General features: G+C 48.9%; 7 protein-coding genes across 7 annotated transcripts; 4 read left to right on the top strand and 3 right to left on the bottom strand.

The window, feature by feature from the left end:
* Window positions 1–393: 393 nt before the first annotated feature.
* Window positions 394–2,580, bottom strand: TRV_04647 (uncharacterized protein; the record flags this gene model as incomplete). Its single annotated transcript, XM_003021169.1, has 2 exons — window positions 394–1,215; window positions 1,273–2,580. 2 exons carry the CDS (start codon window positions 2,578–2,580, stop codon window positions 394–396), a joined length of 2,130 nt encoding a protein of 709 aa, XP_003021215.1.
* A 302-nt stretch (window positions 2,581–2,882) lies between these two features.
* TRV_04648 (uncharacterized protein) lies at window positions 2,883–4,135 on the top strand (the record flags this gene model as incomplete). The annotated part of the gene is made up of 2 exons (XM_003021170.1): window positions 2,883–2,925; window positions 3,006–4,135. The coding sequence occupies 2 exons, from the start codon at window positions 2,883–2,885 to the stop codon at window positions 4,133–4,135; spliced, it is 1,173 nt and encodes a 390-aa protein (XP_003021216.1).
* Window positions 4,136–6,244: 2,109 nt separating this feature from the next.
* Window positions 6,245–8,483, top strand: TRV_04649 (uncharacterized protein; the record flags this gene model as incomplete). Its single annotated transcript, XM_003021171.1, has 6 exons — window positions 6,245–6,894; window positions 6,947–7,511; window positions 7,580–7,683; window positions 7,742–7,919; window positions 7,983–8,066; window positions 8,130–8,483. 6 exons carry the CDS (start codon window positions 6,245–6,247, stop codon window positions 8,481–8,483), a joined length of 1,935 nt encoding a protein of 644 aa, XP_003021217.1.
* Window positions 8,484–9,229: 746 nt separating this feature from the next.
* TRV_04650 (uncharacterized protein) lies at window positions 9,230–10,262 on the bottom strand (the record flags this gene model as incomplete). The annotated part of the gene is made up of 3 exons (XM_003021172.1): window positions 9,230–9,935; window positions 10,003–10,115; window positions 10,203–10,262. The coding sequence occupies 3 exons, from the start codon at window positions 10,260–10,262 to the stop codon at window positions 9,230–9,232; spliced, it is 879 nt and encodes a 292-aa protein (XP_003021218.1).
* Window positions 10,263–10,763: 501 nt separating this feature from the next.
* Window positions 10,764–13,979, top strand: TRV_04651 (uncharacterized protein; the record flags this gene model as incomplete). The annotated part of the gene is made up of 6 exons (XM_003021173.1): window positions 10,764–11,187; window positions 11,281–11,310; window positions 11,450–11,697; window positions 11,827–12,011; window positions 12,080–12,375; window positions 12,463–13,979. The coding sequence occupies 6 exons, from the start codon at window positions 10,764–10,766 to the stop codon at window positions 13,977–13,979; spliced, it is 2,700 nt and encodes an 899-aa protein (XP_003021219.1).
* A 1,656-nt stretch (window positions 13,980–15,635) lies between these two features.
* Window positions 15,636–18,827, top strand: TRV_04652 (uncharacterized protein; the record flags this gene model as incomplete). Its single annotated transcript, XM_003021174.1, has 5 exons — window positions 15,636–15,867; window positions 15,950–16,029; window positions 16,089–16,634; window positions 16,681–16,951; window positions 17,041–18,827. The coding sequence occupies 5 exons, from the start codon at window positions 15,636–15,638 to the stop codon at window positions 18,825–18,827; spliced, it is 2,916 nt and encodes a 971-aa protein (XP_003021220.1).
* Window positions 18,828–19,360: 533 nt separating this feature from the next.
* Window positions 19,361–21,168, bottom strand: TRV_04653 (uncharacterized protein; the record flags this gene model as incomplete). Its single annotated transcript, XM_003021175.1, has 5 exons — window positions 19,361–20,243; window positions 20,311–20,453; window positions 20,515–20,748; window positions 20,813–20,917; window positions 20,980–21,168. The coding sequence occupies 5 exons, from the start codon at window positions 21,166–21,168 to the stop codon at window positions 19,361–19,363; spliced, it is 1,554 nt and encodes a 517-aa protein (XP_003021221.1).
* Window positions 21,169–22,011: the final 843 nt, after the last annotated feature.

The raw sequence follows: 22,011 nt of genomic DNA on the forward strand, positions 1-22,011 counted from the left end.
TCAGGCAAATAACGGTCGATAGTTGTTGATATTATAAGAATTTGGATTTGATCTGGCGAGAGGCGTTTAACAACCCCGGAAAAGCTGAATAACTAACTGCATTGTGTAGCTTAATGTATGTTGACCGTTTATTCTCTGTTGACATGAAGGCGTCTGCCATGCCGTGCAACTTTAGGCCTGTAGATCTTCATTTAGTGAGGATGGGACCCGCCAGATCAAATCTCACGGATGGGTTTGGGCGGAAGGGGGTCCGACGTTGAACACGGCGTTCTCCGTGAGTATAAGGATCCCCAGTACCCATGATTCGATTGATTGAAACATGTATCATCACATCATCACATATAAGCTGAATGGCTGCATGAAAATTGCCACCCGAGAAGGGGATTGCATATATCACTCCTCAGTCAATACTCTAGTCCAGTCGAACTTTTTCCAGCGCTTCTTGAATCCGTCAACCCTTCTGTCAGTGCCGCTACGCCACCTCCCTTGCCGCTTGATCACCTCAGGGCCCAGGTCGAGCATGCCTCCAATAATCTCTCGAGCAAAGAGATCCCCTTTTGGCCATCTGTTAGGGTCTTCAACCACATGTCCTAACCCGCCATCAAGCTCAAACCAAACGTGGAAATAGGGCATTTCCTTCGCTAGTGTGTTGCGGAACGCAAGCTTTCCGCCGCCTTGTCGGGCTTTGGCAAGTGTGTCAATGACCTTTTTATGCTGAGTCCATTCCTCGTCCGCGGAGAGAATTGCTTCCCTGAAGAACGCTGGGGCAGTTTCTCCGAGACTATACGGCAATGGTACGGCTTCCATGGCTGCGTGTCGTTTCTGACCGGGCCGGGCTGCATTCTCGTAAAAAATAACGTCTCGTCCCTGGTCGTGATACAACCTTGTTAGACATTTCATAAAGTTCCGGATCTCCTCCCACTCATCATCGTCACATTCTAAGAGGTTAGTCCGGTGTTGGATGGGTACGATGCATGTACTCCCTTCATTTAGCTCAGGCTCCGTTGGAAGGGTGAGGTAAACACGAGTTCCCAACGATACCACCGGCGCAAGGGGAGGCTTCCCAGTGTCCTCGTGGTGGCACAAGGGACAGTTATCCAGAATGCGATTCATCTTCTGGAATTCACTTATTGATGCGTTTTTAAGGTTAATTTCTGACTTGTGGACTCGTTTCGCAAGCTTGGAAGCATTCTCATCCATATAATCAAGATCGTTCTATATCCAATTAGCATTTATAAACCATATATCACATAGAGAGTTACGGGAACTCACATCAAATTTAGCATCTTTGGCAATTCTTTCGGCAAATCGTTGCCCTTCTCCTGCGCCTCCGCGGTTTCTGCGTTCTTCACGGACCATATCTTCGATGGTCATATCCTCATTTTCTTCTACCTGGCCTCTCTCTCTACCACGTTTGGTTTCGACCGCACGTACTTCAGCCCGGTTGCCCCCAGCCAACATGCGATTGTCCATGACCCCCAGGACGACGATATCCGCTTCTTTTCTGTTTGCCGCTCCGGAAACGGCTGCATTGTACTGGGCTTCTAACTCAGCTGCATCCGATGCACCTCTTAGCTTCGCCTTCATCATCTGGGCCTTTAACTTGTTTAGAGCGCTAGCATCTAGCGCTGTGGTCTCCCGCGGAGCTGATTCTGTTTTCACCGGTTCTCCTTGTGCAGAGGGTTCAAGCTCCGCGGCTGGTATTGCGCTATCATTTCTCCTAGTTGGCTCCATGTCCAACTTTCGGGCTTTAAACAGTTCCCCGGAGGGTTTCTCCTTTCCAAGGTAATCCTTTCCGTATCTCTCTCTCCGGTCGAGTTCAATTTCTTCTTCCCTGGCATTGTCAAAGAATCGTAGATCACCATATCGTTCCAGAGCAACTTCGTCAACTGTTTTCCCACTTTCATTCGCCTGTCGGTAGACCGCTTTGAGTTTCGTCATTCGCCATTGTGATCCCTCGTCTCCAAATGTGTAGTCCACCTCCACTGGATCACTTTTCCGTGTAGTATCAGCGTCCTCCGCAACGTCAAGAAGATGGCGATTCAGCTCTTTTTCATGCAATTTCTGCCCAAAGTCGACTTGAAGCATCCGAGCTGCTGGTGTTTCCTGTGGCTTCTCCTTTGGCCGGTGTATATAATCAATATCTTGAGCTGAAGGCCCTTCCATCCAGGAGTCCCTCTGAAGCTTAGCTCTCGTCTCCGATTCTACAGCAGGTTCTTGTGGCTCTTCTTTCGTATTATCTCTGTCAGCACTTCTGCTTCGGTTTCTGTCTCCATCTCGGTCTCGATGGCGTCGTTTGTGCCGATGCTCTCTCTCCTCGCCGTTGCTCGTTGAATGCCGAGATCGCTTATGCCTGCGTCTTTCATCGTCGTCTTCATCCTCCTCTCGGCGGCCATGTCTACCATGCGGAGAGCGATGCCGGTGGTGGTGTCGATGGGAGCGGTGCTTGGAATCTTCGTCGCGGTCACGGTCACTGCGGTGTCGATGTCTTCGTCTCGATCTTTCATGCTCTCTCTCTTCTCTTTCTCTCTCTTTTCTGTTATTCTCCGCCAGCTCTCGCTCAAAGTCTTCCAGCGTCATTGTGTTCTGGGGAGAAATTGGTTGTATGTGTTGAAGTTTGTAGATTGCTTCGATAGCTAGCTCGCAAGATTTAATCTGGAGCTTTGAGATGACGTCGCGGATCAACCAAATTTTGTTCTAAATCTTTTTCTTTTTGGCCAAAATTTTGACAACCTCGAAACAACAGCTCCTATTGCGCTTGATCACAGCCATAGCACCAGGTGTCTTCCTCTTTCTTCATATTAGGGAATACCAGGACCTGTTTTATTACCTTTGACAACCCTTCTTCTGTTGGATTTCGCTTCATTGACCAGATTGCAACCATGGCAGCCCCGCCTGTCGCAGTTGTCTGCGTCGGGATGGCAGGTAGACCAGCTCTCTCTTTCTGATAAATAAGGCAGTTGTGCTGCTTATGACGGGAAACTAATGGTTGAGTTACTGTATAGGATCCGGGAAGACGACGTTCATGCAGAGAATCAACTCCTACCTGTACAGCCAAAAGAAGCCTCCGTACGTAATGAACCTCGACCCAGCAGTACATTCAGTTCCGTTCGAGAGCAACATCGACATAAGAGACTCAATAAACTACAAGGAGGTCATGAAGCAGTACAATCTTGGACCAAATGGCGGCATCCTGACTTCTCTAAACTTGTTCGCCACGAAAATTGATCAGATAATGGGAATCCTGGAAAAGCGCGCATTGCAGGCCGTCACCCCAGAACAGCCTGCAGCTCCAAAGCGAATGGAGCATATACTTGTGGATACGCCCGGCCAGATAGAAGTGTTTGTATGGAGTGCATCAGGAAGTATACTGCTGGAGTCACTGGCATCGTCGTTCCCTACCGTGATTGCATATATTATTGATACCCCACGGACAAGCTCGACGAGCACGTTTATGAGCAATATGCTTTATGCCTGCAGCATTTTATACAAGACAAAACTACCGATGATTCTAGTTTTTAATAAGACAGACGTGAAAGATGCCGACTTTGCAAAGGAATGGATGACCGATTTTGAAAAGTTCCAGGCTGCTCTAGCCGAGGAGGAACAACATGGTGCCTTTGGCGGCGGTGAAGGTGGTTCTGGAGGTGTTGGAGGTGGAAGCGGATATATGGGCTCATTCTTGAACAGTATGAGCCTGATGCTCGAAGAATTTTATCACCATTTGAGTGTGGTGGGAGTCAGCTCCATGACGGGAGACGGAGTAGACGACTTTTTCGCTGCAGTAGAGGAAAAGCGCAAAGAGTTTGACCGTGACTATAAGCCCGAGCTTGAGAGGAAGAGGGAACAGAGGGAGAAAGAGAAGCTGGAGAGACGGGATGTTGAGCTGGGAAAGCTGTTGAAGGACATGAATGTTTCTGGCCGCCCAGCTTCGTCAAAGGATAAAGCGGACCAAATTGAGACCATCTCTGATGCAGAAGATGATGACGATGAGGATGAGGATGAACGACCTAACCAGCGAGACGATGCCGGACTCTCACAGCGGTATAGCAATGCCCTGGCTGATTCAGGAGATGGTCAAGCCGGCGAAGATAGCAGTTTTGCACGGTACCTAAAATCATCCAATCTGGGATAGTTATGATGGAAAATATGTATTTTTTTTTTCTTGTCATCAGATACCTTGTATGGTGTAATGATTGCATGTTTATTTCGTTTCTCCCTTTTCTACAGGATACCTAAACATACATGAATATTGTTATTCATATAACTTTAGCTAGGCTTCTCGTAATACTATATCAAGGATAAGTGGTAGCCAGGCGGTAAAAATGACTGAAGATCGGTTTGAGTCTACCGGAATAGAGAGGAAATCTCCTGCGCTCGGTGGGCTTGGTTCCATCTGAAGCCCTTTGCCTGCCTCCTTTCTCTTCCCGTCAGATAGAGGAACTCCTTCAGAGTCTTGAAAATGTTATAGATGAAGTCACCTGTTTAAGCCGTTTCATAATTGAATGTTCAACACCTCGCACTGGATTGGTGCGGAAGTATGTAGACTGCCCTCATCTCACCTTCGATTTTGTAGATCTCCAGTTCCCCTAGACCAGCTCCTCGACTATGGTTCTTCCTCCGGATAGAAATCAGCCAGTTCCTAAAGTCGGTATAAGAGTGTGAAGCCAAGTAAAACTGAGATTTCACTCGTCCTAGTTGCTTTAGTCCTTCATGATGGTGATTCGAACGGTTATTGTAATACTAGCACTGAAAGCCTGGATATTGATAGTACTGTAGCAAGGTTGTGCAGTTTTTTGGTAGTCAAGTGCTCGAAATACGCATGCTTTCCCGCACCCTCGACTGGAGGACGCAGTAACGATCAAGATTGGTCAATTTGATGAACTTGATGCTGCTTGAGCTTGATAGAACTTGACGGATCTTTAACAAAATGTAGCAGATGTGAGCTGACTAATCTGTAACTAACTAGTTAACTTCCACATGACGTCATCACCTTTTTATCTGATGAAGAGCAAGAAAAGCCGAAGCAACAAACAGCAACAAAACAACAGAAACGAATTCCTCTGTACACGACGGCATATCACAGCCATAACGCCCCGAATCTCTTCAATTAAGCAGTATATATACCGGTTTACCCGATTATGGATGTTAGTGGCCTCTTGGAAATTGCACTTTCAAGTTGGACTGCCCCTCCCCCGCTGACATTGGACACCAGGGCTTCTATCCGTACTCATATGGCACATTTGCCTGGCTGGCCCTCCAGGGCACCGCTCTCCTGTTTACTCCGAAGCTCATCATAACTACACTGGTTGACGAGACCCGGCAGCCTACACGTAAGACTAAGCCGTTGATTATCCCCCACTGTCTAGCTATTTCAAACTCAACATGTGCTGACTCTGGGTGGAATCTGCCTAGCACTCGAGATATACTTTGCCAGGAGCTGCGGAATAGGCCAGGTATCGCTAGCCTTGATATTTCTGGTCCTGACTGGTGCATTACCACTCGCTTCTTCGTACTCAATCACTGCAGACGAGTCCGACCCCAAAAAAGAATATGCTTTCCCGATGCTCCTGATCAGCTCTGGCTTTCATGCAGTGGTAGCTGGCTACACATACTCATGGTATTCTGGCACAGGACAGATGGGCTTTGCAGCCGGGATGCTGGCGTCAGGATTCTTGGCTGCCATGGGACTCTGGTGCATGCTGTTTGCCGGGTCGAGCAGGATCAGTAAGAGGACTGGTGCTGACAAAAGGACGTCTGGGTTCCCTTTCAAGAACGTAGAGGCGGATAAGAGGAAGAAGAGGTGATTTCTGATGTATCTCTATAGCGTCTGCTTGATTAACTAGCTAGAGCTGCCAATGTTGCTCGTTCTCGATAACTGCCTTCACATCCTAGCTGGTCCTCTGCCTCCGCCTCCTATCCTGCAACTTCTGCCGTTGCCACTGTAGTTAGTCCATCTACTACTCATATACTATACAACCTACCCCTACACAGCCATGCCAGCCCGTATCTTCCCCCTTCTGGAGTCTATATGGTCGTCCGTCCCAAGAAAATAAACGTTTTAAGCATAACCAGCTGGCCCGGCTTGGCGTCCCACCCGCGCGAAGACGAGAAGCCCAGCAAGAAAAAAAGTCACGCCGCTTCAACTGCGCCGCACAGCTTTGCCCGCAGCCAGCAGCAGTCCACCCTCTGAAACGCTGCAGAATCCATCGCCAGTTTAGCCAGCGCCAGCTCCATCGTCACCATGGCAGACACCGGGCCGAGCAAGCTGTCTGGCCCCCACGACCTGCGCGACCAGCACGCGACAGCACCGCCCACCGATCCAGAGCTCGAGTCACAGCTTCACAGTCTCAATGCCGTCCAGTCGCTCGCCTCGCCGGTTGTCGACTCGTTACAGCAGCATCAGCATCAGCAGCAGCAGCAACAACAACAAACATCCGGAAGAGGCATATCGTCACGAGGGGCGTTCGACGCGGATTTGAACAATGCAGCAGAAGGACACCTCCCGCCAGCAGTACGATCTGCCGGTCATGGCCTGGAGCAGATCGAGCAGATGGACCAGGTTGACATCGCCTTCCCTAGTGACGGCATGGTGTTGAGCACGCCGCATGATGCCAGACTCTCACAGCACCCGGACGACGTTGCTGGCCATCAATTTGTATCGCCGACGAACAATGACATGCAGTTCTCACCGTTTACCCAGCAACACCTGCCACAGAACATGATACCCCATTTCCAGTCCCCAGGTCAGGCAGACATGTCTCAGGGGGGCAGCAGTCACGCCGGCGAAGGCCATTTCAAGAATATGAAATGCATACCTAACCCGCCGGACCTCCAGAAATGGAGGGAGAAGCTGTTTAACGTGGAGGACACGATTGTCTTGAGCGAAGAGGAGTATGTGGTACTATATCACCCTTGTGTGAATCCAGTGGTTAACTTCTCCTAGGTTCCAAACATATTTCCCCCATGTAGATAATGTCTACTCCCACCGGTCCACCCAAAGATACAAGCGCAAACCCTTTATATCCCATTACTGGGACTGTCGGCTAAAAGGACGCCCACCAGGGACCCCAAAGACCCATGACCCCAATAAGAAGAAGCGAAAGAGAACCGCTCGAGAGCGTAATCTATGCGACGTCAAGATAAAGATCACGGAATACTTTCCTGGCGCCATAAATAGCTCCCAGGATATTCCTTCGGGGTTCGAACAACCTTCCCAGGCTTCTTCACCGTCTGATCTCCTGGTAGTACCTGGCTCATCGAACTCAAATCTAGACGGGTCTCAGCCTTTCGGCGTACTAACACCCAGTGCAACCCTGCCACCAGGCCATCCTGGCGTGGCCGGGGCTCGATATTACACAATTCAACGTGTAAATGGGAATGGGGGGAATGGAAGATCAGACTCCGTCGAAGGCCCACATCGGCATACACTTGAAGAAAGTGACCGGATCAAGAAGAATAGCGTGCAGAGGAACCTACTAAAGGAGGAGAAGGACAAGAAGAAGTCAACTGTACGTCAATGTATTCCTTAGAAATCACCCCGAATCCTCCGTTTTTGGCTGTTAACAAATATGTGTAGACTCAGCAAAAATCATACCATAGCCGTGCATCTGGATATGCATACTCCACTGTGAAAAAACATGCAAAGGAGAGCGACTTGAAGCTGTATGGCAGCTGTTTCTGGTATGTTTTCCCTGTATCCATTGATTGCAAGACTGGCGAATTAACGGCTAGCCATTAGTCCCTTTGTACAGAGGGTATGGATTGCCCTCGAGGTCAAGGGAATACCATATCAGTACATTGAAATCGACCCATACAAGCAACCAGACTCTCTACTTGAAGTCAACCCTCGTGGCCTGGTGCCAGCCATTCGACATGGAAACTGGGGATGCTATGAAAGCAGTGTTCTTCTTGAATATGTAAGCCACTTTTAGCCTTCTTGACTTGAGATTCCTATGTATTAACCAGCATGCTTCTATTAGCTTGAGGATTTAGATATTGGTAAACCCTTGTTACCTCCAGGAGATCCACAGCTTCGTGCACATTGCCGTCTATGGGCAGACCATGTACGTATACACATTTTTGTCATTAATTCTCCATATCTTAAAACTAACCATGTCGCATCTTAGATAAACCGCCATATAATACCCTGCTTTTACCGGCTGCTGCAAGAACAAGACCCAGGGAAGCAAATTACGATCACTGAACTACTAAAGGACCATATAAGCAAACTTGTCAACGCCTCACATGTCCATGGGCCGTTCTTCCTAGGCCGTGGCATCTCGTTCGTTGATATCCATTTTGCTCCATGGATGCTAAGGCTCACCCGTGTATTAAAACCCTACCGTGCGTGGCCTGATCCGGAAAGGGGCAGCAGATGGGCTGCGTGGATGGAAGCAGTGGAGTTAGATGAACATGTTATGGCCACTACGAGCGCCGATGATTTATACTTGGATAGCTACCAGAGATATGCAGGTGAGTAGGAACAATTCTTCCATTTCAGCCTCGTCAACTTGTTAACTAAAGTATATTGATTGTCTTACAGAAAACCGTCCAAACACATCCCAACTAGCGAATGCTATTAATGCCGGACACGATTTACCATGAGGGGGATGAATGCAGAAATTGAGGAGTTTAGAAGTGTGATATGACGGACCGCCATTTTGTATCACCAATCATTAGTCCCAACATGTATACCATTCTTTAACCAAGGTTTAGTATAGGCTGTAATGCCTTTATTCCGCTGTATAGAAGACGTGAAGTCGCCTCTTATTCAGCATCGCAATGTAATGCCCATTTGTGACAGTTCTTTAAACTCGTGGATGAAGAGGTGTCCGCCATGGGTTTCGCGCGTACCTCCCATCTCCAATCCAAAATTTGGGCCGCACGTATCTCGGCAGCCTATGTTCCGCCCGTACCTTTTTTCACCCATCATTGCAGGATGCGAGCTGTCGGTTTATATAGCCTTTTTTGGGTAATTCCCGTAGGGTATCTTCGCATAGACAGGACATTTTTGCTTCCCGGCGACTGGTAAATGCCCGACATGCCGATATGTCCAACGAGCAGCTTGAATGCCCGACCTGGTATTGGTGCATGATAAGTATTTCTCCATAATATGGAGCTGGATTGGACGCTACGTCAGTACTGACACCCGAGATACACCAGTGGGCTCGTCTCGGGTTGTTGCAGGTAAGACTTTGTATCGTGTGGATATCATCTGCACCCTTTATCAACCTCGTCCACCCCGTGATGGAAAACCACCAAATCCACCTCTGCCACTAGAATCTGGTCCTCTGGGGCTTCTGATGGGTGCTTGCAGTTGAGGAGATTGAGACTGCATATCTAGCTGTGGCTGTGAGGATGCTTCCCTACTAAATTCACCTACTGCGCGCTCTTTTTCCTTTCTCTGAACATAGTTCGAGTTTGTTCTTGGGGAGTAGTTTGGGTCGAACAGTCGGCCTTGTGTTTTGGGAGATGCATTGGCATTATCTCTGTCTCTTCGTTCTTTGTTTTCTCGATTGCCGCCGGTATTAGACCTGTTATTTCGTCCTCGTTTCTTTCCCTCACCACCTTGATGTTGTCCCTGGCGCGGCGGGGTGCCGTTGCCAGGAGATGATGCACCTGAGCCTGGAGTAGGGCTACCGAACAATCTCTCACGAACCTCTTCGTACTTGCGTTGCTTTTCCTCCCGTTCCTTTTGAGCTTTTGCGACTCGTTCTTCGTACGTTAATTGTCCAGGCTTTCTTTCAAAATCTTCATCGTCATCGTCATCCCCCTGACCTTGATCTTGTACTGACAGTCCCTGAATGCCTGATTCAAGTCCAGATCGGTTACTCTGGGGTTTGCGCGCAAGAACTTTCATGGGTACTTTGTATTCGGACTTCAAAGGAACCGTAGACCGAGACTCGAGGAAGTGGAACGTTTGCGGTGTTTCGCTACAAAAAAAAATTCTCTATTAGGCCCAGAGCAAGCAATAGTTCAAAAGATTGATAGGTATCTCACGCTTCGGCCCATAGCTGTCGGTTGAATTCGGCATGTTCTGCTCGGCGCTGGGCCTTTGCAGCTCTGGCGGACAGCTTTTTCTCAGGTACTGGTTCAGGAGCTTGCGATGGTTTCTATTTCGCAACCAATGGTCAGTATTGATAGTTCAATGATACAATAATACTATTGTTTAAAAAAAAGCTGATGGGTAGGGGCAATACATCTGCAATGGTCTCCCAGTCCGCGTCCCACGCATCCGGTATTTGATCTGTTCGATTCATGGTACAACTGGAGGGTATATAATAAACCTGAAAGTTATTATGCACCACAAGATCCCTTTCTATATGTTATATATCGCGGTGTATGATCCGACCAAAGGCCTTGCTGAAGATTCTCGTAAGCGGGGGGCACCGTAACAGCCGAAGGGGTAAAGGGCACTATGTTGCTGGGTTTATCCACAAAAGAAGGGATAATTGTAGTATTCAAAAGCAAATCAAGAGTCTAACGCTTGCAAAACGCCTGGTGAAAGAGTCACAAAATATGCGGTTTGTTTGCTGTCTTCGACTTTGTCAACTTTTCAAGTCTTTTTCGGCCATTAAAAAAAGTACGTGTCACGTGATACGTGTATCGATAACGATTTCAATGACGACGAAACGACGAGACGACGAAAGCTCGCAGAGACGACGTCACTATCAAACAGCTTACCTAGGAGACTGGAGAAAGTGAAACTGCTTTGTATTAACTGAAGAAGCCACTTTTCCCCGAAAGATAGACTATCCAAGATGGCAGGTAGGGGAAGTCACATTCCCTGGTTTACTAAGGAAGAAGCTGACCTTTATCTAGACGACTTTGACTCCGAGATGCTCTCTTCGACTTCATCGTCTCCCACCCCAGGAAGCCCCCAGACGCCGGCGGGAGGTAATGGGACAGCCAGGAACAGTATACCAGCAATGCCAGAGCTGTCACCACCGGGGTCTCACGGACCTGCGACTCGAGAAGTAGCCATGACGGGCTTTAACGAGAATCTCAAGGACTCCGCTCCATTAACCAGCATCTCTGAGAAAAACGACGAGGAAACCGAAGATTCTACGAGTAATTTGCCAGCAGTACTGCGAGAGGAACCTGGCGCATCGTGGATGAACAAGAAGGCGGACGAAGAAGCGAAGAGGGCACTCGAGTTCGTTGTAGACAAGGACTTCAGCCTCAGTACGTTTACCCGGATGTCTTTTTGCTTTCAGTATCCCGCCGTAATTGGTCCATCGAAGACGTTTAGATTTACTAACGGTTTTCTGGCAATAGGAGAGTTTGGAGACCCGTTTGATGATAGAGGTGTAGGCCGATGGAAGACGAAATGATAAGCACAGCATCATGACAACGAATGAATGACCCTTTTTCACTTTCTACGACATGACACGAGGCACATTGGAGCGGTTAAACAGATGCAAAGTGCATGAATAATACTCCGTAGCTGGCGTCGAGATAGTTCGATATGAGAAACTGTGGCTTGTGATGGGGGGCCTTGGTTGGCACGGCAACGGGCTACTAGCAGGGGGTGACAACATCATCATGGAGAAGCAAAGGAGGAAGAAAAAAAAAAGAAAACGCGCCAAACCATCCAGGCCGATGACTGAATTAGTTCAGAATAACAAACATCCTATCTTCAGTTTCCTATCACATTCATTACTGTGGACTTGGTCTTTCATCATCGACTACGGAGTACATGTTATTATACACATCCTCCCTTTACACCACTCCTAAAGCCAGCCAGCTTGTTTACAGATAACCAGAACAAGCAGCCCCTTTACCTGCGGAATTGCCATTAACAGCGAATATCTATCACTATAGCGAATCGCTATTCTGAAGGCTATATCTATTTCCATCATTGTGCAAACAGTACAAAATGCGTTCTCCAAGAAGGTACCTAACGCTTCCACAAGCTTCAAAATTCACTGGGCTTCTCTGCCTCAGGCGCAGGCTCAGATTCACCTTCGCAACCATCCCTCACTCATGCAAAGACACGTCGACAGCAAGTGAAAATCTAATAATAACTAAATTCACGCCGTAGGAAGAATCGCTTGTTCGATCACGACCGCTTTAGGTTCACTCCGGAGGCAACGTCGAAGAAACCAACCCGCCTCTGGGACCGCAAGCCAACAACGCCTGTCCTCCCACGGTCCAAGACACAGAAGATCTGGAAGAGGTGTACCGATTCTACGTCATTAGAAGTGAACAGCATGCACGACACGGATGCGTTTTCTACAGAGATCAACTTGGCCGCGACTCTGGCCGCGCTACGTGGCGTGAAGAGGTTGCGACTGGCGCATACCCCAGAGTGTGAGCGTGGACGGTCGTTTTTGGAGACAAAATGGGAAGCGCAGACGGAAGACCGACGACGTGAGTGGCCTATTATCATTGCGCTTGCTGCGACTATCTTCGCTGGGATGACTTGATGATGGAGGGTACTGATTTGTTGTCATGTAGGAAAATACGTTGCGCCAGCGGAGAGCGCGCAAACAACGGCATCGGTCGACTTCCTACTTCGAGCGAAGGGTGGGACCGAGGGTGTTGAGGTGTCCGATGAAGAGCAGGTTCATTGTAGTAGCTCTTACAACGAACCCAGAGACATTCCTCAGCCGGAGGAGACTGCACAGGAGGTCAGAACAATGCCAGGAGAAGTCAACCAGGAGAAACCGAACACAGTCCGCACAGAATGCCAGCCAGATGATGGCAGAGAACCCGAAGAAGAGACCTTCTTTGATGCCGTAGCGGAACCCATGGCCGTCGTGCCGGAGCAAGGGGCTATCCCGCTCCAGGTCTCACCAGTGCGGAAGATAGCTATTCTCGACGGCGATGATGCAGAGGTTATTTCTGACTTCCTATCCAAGGCACGGGCTAAGAGAGCTGCCAATACGCCGGTGAAGAAAGATGCTAGTGTTGACCGGCTGCCAGAATCACCAACTCCCACTGCACGACGCATACTGGAAGCTGTGGACGGGAACTCACCTCGTTCGCATAGACGACAATTGCCTCCTGAGAAGCTACAGCTTCCTGACTTTTGTTTTAACCGACGGTCGCCCCGCATTGTTGCGTCCAAATCAACGGACCAAAAACCACCGTTCGAAAACGTCTGGGATGGCTCAATTGCACCCAGCTCTCCTGTTGTTGAAGTAACGGTTGAGCATGCCCGGCATCCGCCCAGGGTCCCGGACCAGATCCCAACACGCCGCCGAAAGGGCACTGAGTTCGTTTTTATGCAGCGAACAGACGACCAGCAGACAGCCATTCTGACCAAGGCGAACACGAGACTGAACAAGGGCAGCAAACCCCCACACAAATTGTTGCCAATTCTCAATAAAGCCATTGCAGCGCTGGGGACGGATCCAGAAGATGACCAGCATCAACACCGAGACCTGTCAAAGAAACAAGTCAGATGGAACGACGCGGCTCTAGTCGAGTACTGTGGGGAGAAGAAGGTCCCCGAGTTTGACTTGGAGGTTTACCAGAACTCGGAGGCAATCGAGCGGAACCTTCGTTCATCCAGCAGACGGAACAACAATACGAGCAAAAATGAAGAGCATCCGCCTGAAGCGACGGAAAGCTACAACAAACAAGGTGATCAACCGGCTCCATTTCTTGCACCTATCGTAAAGATGCCCGCTCCAGCAACCCCATACCGCTCCACTCCCATGCCGAGAAAAATGCGGAAACTGGTGGGCGCAAAACACCTTGACGTTCACCCTAACGAAGGGGAAAGCCCGCCAGTCACCCGCATCAACTTGTCTATGAAGACTGCGGGGGTGTTCCCTGGCACTCCGCTCCGACACAAGAAGACGTTCTCGTTGGCCCAGGGGGTTCCGCGGACTCTTTCACTAAAGCCGACGAAATCAACCACGTCAACCTCATCAGCATCGATGACTTCCGGATCTGGATCGGGATCTGGCTTAGGATCCGGCCTTGGCTACCCAACCGTGCTACTCAGGAAGCAAACGAAATCATAGCAATGCGTCGTACGGCGTACCAGGAGTCGCGAGAGCCGTAATAGGGAAAAGAAAGAAGAAAGGACTATTTTATCTTGATGGGGGGAGGATTAAACTTGAGTTAAAGAGGGCTGAGCAGGGCAGTGCGATACCGAATTCATTCCATCTTGGCTTCTTTGTTTGATTCTCTCATCAGGGCATTCGGATTCAGGGTTTGATTTGGTGTTACGATCAAGCATTGGCGCGTTTTTCGTGAGAGACAGCTAATTGATCCCTCGGGCAGGGGGAGGAGTTATGGGGGTTTTTGATAACTTTTTGATACCAGGACAAATTGCAGACATTGAGACCACATTAATAATTCAGATACCTTTTTATCACTTCTATTTTTCCTTAAACCAATTGTCTAGAAGAGGTTATCTCTTCTAGATCTATTCTCTCTCTATCAAACGGAGTACTCCAGACTGACGTCGTTGACAGCGAGGGTAACACAGCCCCGTATACCCTGTACGCCCATTACTGATCCCTGGTGGCCATGTGCTTTGTTTTTCTCGAGAAAGCAGCGCCTTGCCATGGCTACTTTGACTTGGTGACACGTCAGTTTGCACGCTATGACGCAGGAGGCACAAGCCGATCCTATCACGGCGAACCATAGCAATATCGTGGATTGAAGGTTGTCACGAGGCCGTCAGGTACCCGGCTATACATCTGGAACAAGACAAACGGGAAAAGGGACAGGTGCAGTCAAGCTCAGCTGCCGGCTCCAAAGCACTATCATGTAACTAGCCGTAGACAGTGAATAGCCAGGCAGGTGGTAGTGAGGAGGTCGATTTTATTGATCTTGGCTTGCAGAGAGCCAAGGTCCTAGTCGAGCGATCCGGGGGGTTCCAAGGAGTAACTATACAAGGAGGGTACTCCGTAAGCGCAGAGATGCAGGGTTTGGCCGGTCGACATCGAAATTCGCCTTTACCCTGGTAACACTGCAGGCTCAATATGGTACCGAGCAGTATCTGATATCAACATCTGAAGAGATTCTCCCGATGTTTTTCCTTCCAACAAAGACGTGAAGATGGAAAAGATAAAATTAAAATAGCTAGGGCTAGACCGGGTCATGTGACAAAGCTTGGTCTCCCGCAGTCCCAAAAAAGTCAATTTCCACAGAAACAAAAACAAAGGCGAGAGAAGAAGATGGAGAAGGTTTCCACTCGTTATTGTACTATCTTTTTCCAGCTAAACCAAGTCTCACGGTGTCTACTCCGTACGGCCTCAGCATATCCACTTGCATGTCTTCTCACCTTCTTCTGCTTCTCCCACTTGATCCTTTCTCTGCTCTGCTTCCGCCAACTATGACGAGATACGTATTATGTCATCCAAACCGGCGGAGTGGGCCGCCTCCCGATCAGGACTAGCGTGACCCTGCGGTTAATTAGAGTTTTACACCAGAAGTGCGCCCGCCGTACCAGCCGGTAATTTTTGTTACGTTGCGCTCGGCGGCTCTTGGGGGGTGGTGGTTCGCTGCAGCATAAGCCGCCGACAAAGGGCCAGGCAGAAGGGCTAGCTTGACGAGGACGGCGCAGACAGGCAATAGTCTGCGCAGGCAGTGCCGAGAGCGGTGTGACTTTCTCTCTGGCGCTGTGCTATGCCGGTGCAGGCTGTAGTCGCTGGAGATAGTTCGGCGTTATGGGAGTGACGGTACGGGGACGGCCTCAGGCGTGTCAGGTGACGCCCAAAAGCTCCCTCCACTATGCGACCTTGGCCGTTTTTCTTCTTCTTCTCCTCCTGCGAGATGACACTTCATCTTCTTCCACTGCAACTCCAGGCATCCTCGTCTTCTTCTTCTTCTTCTTCTTCCTCTTCTTTCACTTCGTCTTTTTACTGATCATCTTCTGCCTGGCCTTCTATTTACTCTACCGTCTGTTCTAATACAATATCCTGTACGTCTGCTTACTTTATCAGGTACTTCCAAGTCAGTCGCCTCCTTGCCAGAGGATCAGATCCTCTCGCCTCAACCTCTTCCTCCGCTTCCGCTTCCTCCCTGTCTCTGCCCCCCTATACCTCTGCATATACGTCTCCTGTTTGTCCGTGGGATAGCAATAAGGCACTGCACCGGCTTGGCTCGGAGGTCGTGTATAGATAGACAGTTCGAGAAAGACGCGGTCCAGACAACCCAAGAGAACCACAACCAACCAACAAAAGAGAGAGAAAGAGAAAGAGAGAGAGAGAGAGAGAGAGAAGAGAGCGTCAGTCTCGCAGATATATTGGGAGAGTCTCCAGTTGTCCTCCGTCTCCGTGTCCATCTCTGCCTACTTGGTGTGCTGTGTTGCCTGCTGCTGGACTCTTCGCTCGTATCTGTACCTTCCTGTTGCCTCTTCCTATCCTGTTATTATTACTCTTCTCTCTGTTGTCAGGTTGATACTGCAAAGCAAAGAAAAAGATCAATCTATCAAGAAGAAAGTGGACAGCAAAAGGAAAACGAAAAGACAAGAAACAAAACCTAGTAGCTGTTCTGCTTTTTCATCTCTGTTCTCTGCTCTTGTTCTGCCCTTCTTTTTGCGGCCAAATTCTACTACACAAGCCAAAAAGCCACAATCAACACCAACAACCGCCACTCCAGCTCAAGCTACCTGCCAAAGAAAAGAAAGAAATCAAACAGAAAATCAAGAAAAACAAGAAGAAGCGGTACTAATCATCATTATCTGGAGCTATAGACCGGGCCGGCACATAGAAAACTATTACCATCCAGTATACTCTCCCGTACCATAGCATGACTCCCTCTGACCTCGCCCACCAGCCCAGCCCTCACCCTCCCGCGCTGCCCGTCTCTGCCCTTGACCAGGATAATGATATCGATATTCCCGATGCCGATGATGTGGAAGATATCAAGATAGCAGCCGCTCACAAGAGGCAGGACTCCTTCAGCTCCCAGGCTCGCTCCCACTCTCGCTCCAGCAGCATCGGAGGTGCCTCGTTTGGCTCCATCGAGGAAGACAACACCGGTACATCTCCTTTCTGTGTCGTTGTTTAAGAATTTGGTCATATACATATCCGCGGAGTCCACGCTAATTCGATCATGATACGTGTGCAGGAATCGCTCAGTCCTTTGTTGATACCAAGGAAAGCAACTCTTCCGGTGACAAGACGCATGCCGCTGACTGTTCAGCTAGCAAGGCCAAAGAGCTCAAGGCTCCCATCCCCGATTTCTGCTGCCCCTGTGGAACCTTTCGAGGATGGAAACAGATTCGTCTCGGTGGGAGAAAGCTGAGCAGAAGCTACAGCGACCTTCGTCTGCTTGGAGGAACTCAGGCCAGAGGATGGGCATGGGAAGAAGAAGCCCCTAATCCGGAACCGCCAAAGGCGCAACAACAGCAACAACAAAATGAGGACCAAGAAGAAGTGCTGGAATTGCGTCGTCCTGCTCCCAGGGTGACCAAGAGAGCCTGTCTGGAGAGACTGCCGGTTGAGATACTGGATGAAATTATATCACACCTGGCTCTGGATATTCCACCAAACGGGTATACCCCCCGAAATGTCGATTTGATATCCTGCCTGTTGACCTGTCGAACTCTGCACTCGGCTACCCTAGGAGTGCTGTACAGACACATCACCATTCCCCACTCCATCATCTTTTCCAAGGCTCTTAACCATATCCGCCAGTATCCCTCTCTAGGCACTATTGTCAGACGACTGGACTTTTCACACTTTACCTCTGTTGGCCTCGGACGCACTCAGCAGATGAACGTTGAAATCCAGAACCTCACTGCAAAGACTCTGCTCCAGTGCCTTGACCTACTGCCAAATCTCAAGGAGCTGCTTCTTCAGGAACATGTCGAGGACGACGTGGACGGAGATGTTGTGCGCAAGATCTTCATCACCAAGACTCTTCTCCGTGCAATTGACTTCTGTGGCTGCTCTTCTGCCAAATTCTCCTCTGGTTTCCTCAGTGCTGTCACGCAGGAGCCCGAATTTCCCAGTGTTCTCCCAAATCTCCGTCGTATATCCCTTCACGAATGTACTGGGCTACCCGACGAGGCCTTCCAGTCTCTTCTTCCCCGTCTTATCAATCTCACTCATCTTGACGTTGCTCATACCCAGATCAGCAATAGTACCCTATTCCTGATCCCGTACACTGCTCGGCTCACCCATCTCAACATCTCGCGATGCACCAAACTCACCGGTCCAGAGGTTGTCCGGTTCCTCTCTACCCACCCGGCAGTAACCTCTTCTCTGGTCTACCTCAATCTCATGGTCGACGCTTCTCGTCATCGTATCCTCGAGGAGGCGGATGTACCAAATCTCCTACCACACCTGAAATCCACCCTCCGCTCTCTCAACCTGGGAGGAGCCCGTATCACCTCCGCACACATGCCCGACCTCCTCAGGCTCTCCAAGCATGTCGAGGAATTAGGCCTGTCCTCTGCAGACCTCACTCTCGACGACATCAACTCCTTCTTTGCCCCTCCGCCATCTTCAGCAACTGGCTCATCCAACGCGACTCCCTGGCAGCCCTCTCATCTCCGCTACCTCGACCTCACTCGTAACCCATACTTGAATCAAGCTGCCCTCTTCAACTCCAAGTCTTGTTTGCTGGTGACTCCCCAGAGCTACCCACTACTTGTCATCGAGATGAGCGAGCGTATCATCGCCCCGCTGCGTTCTCGCAGCAAGTCCAACAACAATCGTAGCGGATGGGTTGTCCGCGAACTCGGTAGGCGAGGCTGGTATGTTCGCGAACCCAGCGGTGATCCCTCTATGCCTGTTGATGACGGCCAGAGAAGCTGGAAGATGGGCGCACATTGGTGGGGAACCCGCAAGATCCCTGTCTCTGTGGGCGACGTCGGCGGCATCTATGGACACTACATGTTCAAGAAGTGATTAACCAAACTCCGTCTTATCCAAATCATGACAAACAACATAACATAATATTGGAAGAAAAATGAGAATCAAACCATCAAAAAAAGTGTCTGGGTTTACCTATGGTTCCAGGAGCAAGCGAAATGGAGTTTGTCAGTTATTTGTCTTTCTTCTTTCCTCCTCTACTCTTATTTTTTCCCCCATGCATGCTTTTGCCTCTTGTCTGAATATCCCTCTTTCCTGTGCTCCTATTGTATCATTTTTCTGCATGACAGATGTGTATAATGGTGTATCATGGGCATTGTGGTTTTGAGTTCATGATATCCCTATAGTTATTCTGTATCTCTACTCCGCTTGCTTTGACTGTTTCTTATTATTCCTTTGTTCTTACTTGTCGTTCTTATCTCAAATTAATCAGGATATTTACTTAAGTCTATATCCCTCCATCCTCGGATTAAAAGAAAAAAAAAATTGTGTCAAAAGACAGGTATCATTGCTAATCATATCATACGTACATACTTCAACTATCTAAGAATATACAGAAGCGTACACGTTCAGTCTCCGTACTGAACAGTATATTCTATATTTTTCTTGATAATTAACTTGGTTTTATCATCGTTCCAATCCCCCTCGGGATTCGCTTCTGTCCTATCTCCTCCCCCCGCAGTAATAGCGGTAGTTATTGTTGTTGCCGCCGCAGCCGGCGGGTCGATAATTGTGTCTGACGCCATGGGGCCAGGCCCATGTATCATCCCAGCTCCAGGGACAGAGCCGTGAGAATCCATGGACCCAGAACCCCCTTTCTCGCCCCTATGTAGGAATGGCACTCGGACTCCACGACTTGAGGTGCGTGTATGGGTATTTTTGGGTATTTGATTATGTGGGAGCGACGGCACTGGTGGTGCATTCCCGTTTATGGATGTCATTTCATGATGTTCGTCCGATGATTTCAGACGTTGATGTTGTGCTGTAGGTGACGTTGGAGAGAAGAGTGAAAATCGAGGAAAAGAGTGCTGGCTGGACTTAGCCTCCTTGCCCGCTAATGATCGGGATAAAGATGTAGAAAGTTGAGTCTTTCGTGGTTTTTGCTTCTTCAGACCGTGTTGTGAGCTGGTGCCTGTGTAAGGCCTGGAGAAACTTTGCTCTTTCGATCTCGATGTGTATGTACCACTTTCAAGATCGCGAGAGTAGCTGTTGTCAACAGTACTTCCGTTGCTGTTATTTTTGGAGTTTTGTAGCGATTGGTCGCCTGCTGTGCCGTAGTTTGTGCTTACGGCTGCTGTGAATGGCTTGAGTGCGAAGATGGTGCAGGCGATCACATTGTAGTTCAGACTGATTTGGGTCCAGACTGATGAATCGATTAAATCCAGAGTGAGATTCGTTTGTTCACCGCATATGTCAAGGTAATGAAGCCGTATTATGGCTAGAGCTATTATTCTATGGGGGTGTGCATTAGTTTTAACTAGTCAGATCCTCGAATTGCACTGTTCTAGATGAAACTCACGGTAATCGGGCAGCAAAGGCGCTGAGGACCACGATTTTTGTCCGAAATCGCATTTGAAGCTCTCTGATGAGGTGGACAGCAAGAAAAAATATTATCACTTCCGACAAAACATCAAAGGAGACGATGAATCGCCATTTGACAAGCTTGAGTAGATATGTCAGCCTTTACTATGCATATTTAGACACTAAATCGAGGGAAGCTTACCTTGAGTTTGCAATAGGAGACGCTAACGGCCCTGACGGTGTGCGTATCTAGAATACCACTCCTAATACCGACTGCCATGATTGAGCCAATAATCCATAGTGTACAGTAAACAAGTGTTCCCAAGGTAGCACGGTTATGTGTTTTCTTGGGAGTCAATTTGAGAAATATGCAAATAACACAACATTTTGCAAGGTAAAGAGTAACGAGATATAGAATCTCGCTGGAGAAAAATGCCTAATAAAGAGTAAGCCGGAGTTCTCGCAGAGGCCGTATGGCTATATCAGGAGTAGCTACTTACCCGTCGCAAGGTCACTAGATTGTCGTGACTTATTAGGTCGGCGGATGTGCCAAACCCCTTGGATACGGAGACGAATATTAATATAGACTGACACAAAGCGACAAACTAGAAGTCCGTATGTAAGTAAGGATCGCAGTACTAATAATTGTCGTAGAGTAAGTACTTACTGCTGAACCTAGTAGAAAATAGTCATCTCGCCCATAATGTGGGTTGATGGCGAGATGAATGTACAGTCTGATCAGTAGACCGGTCAAGGTGACGGCACCTGCGATCGCACCAGCAATGACGACCAGGGACCCTCGGTGAGTAGAGTCAAGCGGTAGAAGAGGCGGGGACTGGTAGGGTAGTAGAGCCATCGTAGTCGCTGATAGTGGATCACTGGCGACTAGGAGGGGTCGCAAACGATATCCGAGCAGGAAAGTCGCTTGTTGAATGTCTTAAACGAAACACGCATTCCCCTCCAAGACAAAGATCAGAGAGAATCAAGACGAGCTATCCATCCCGAGGAAAGGAAGCATGAAGGAAGCGAGAATATAACAAGCGTCAAAGGTACGAGCAACAAAACATATCTCGTCTGGTCGTGCCTCGCAAGCGTATGACTATAGATCTGAGAATCGAAAATCGGGAGGGAAAGGGGAGAAAACTAGAGGGCTAGGTTCCGTGATCCGTATATATGTATACCAGCGCATGCGACACATGCAGCCCATACACCCTTGGTATGGTCATCATGCTCCAGGTAAGAGTTGCACAAAGAATGAAAAAAAGGCGAAAACCGTAATGCCGGATCGTCTTCCGGGCTAGTTACGATAGCCAGTTAACGGGAGGTATGCAAGCCGAGGCAGATCCTGGTCCTTGGGCAGTTCTATTTTTGTTTTTTTCTCCGAGCTCTTTATTTTCTTTTGAGAAGAGGAGAGTCTTATTTTAGGGGGTGACGAGAGTGATATCCTGCTTGACCTCCCCGTCGAGAGAGCGACTATCAACAAGATAGCGACAGGGGGGAGCGGCACTAAACTGTAGCGGTCACTAGTGGATCCCTTGGCGGCAAAGCGGGAGGTGGGCCTAATGGACAGAGCTTAGGTTTGATGACTCATCCTGATCCCTGGGTCGTTTTATCGGGGCCCTGAACCTAAAGCCGACGTCCGTTCTTTTTTCTCGCGTAGGCACATCAACTAAACACCGTCAGCTCTGCATCGTTGACG

Source organism: Trichophyton verrucosum, assembly GCF_000151505.1.
Source record: "Trichophyton verrucosum HKI 0517 chromosome Unknown contig00360_1.f1.exp, whole genome shotgun sequence".
NCBI classification, from domain to species: domain Eukaryota; kingdom Fungi; phylum Ascomycota; class Eurotiomycetes; order Onygenales; family Arthrodermataceae; genus Trichophyton; species Trichophyton verrucosum.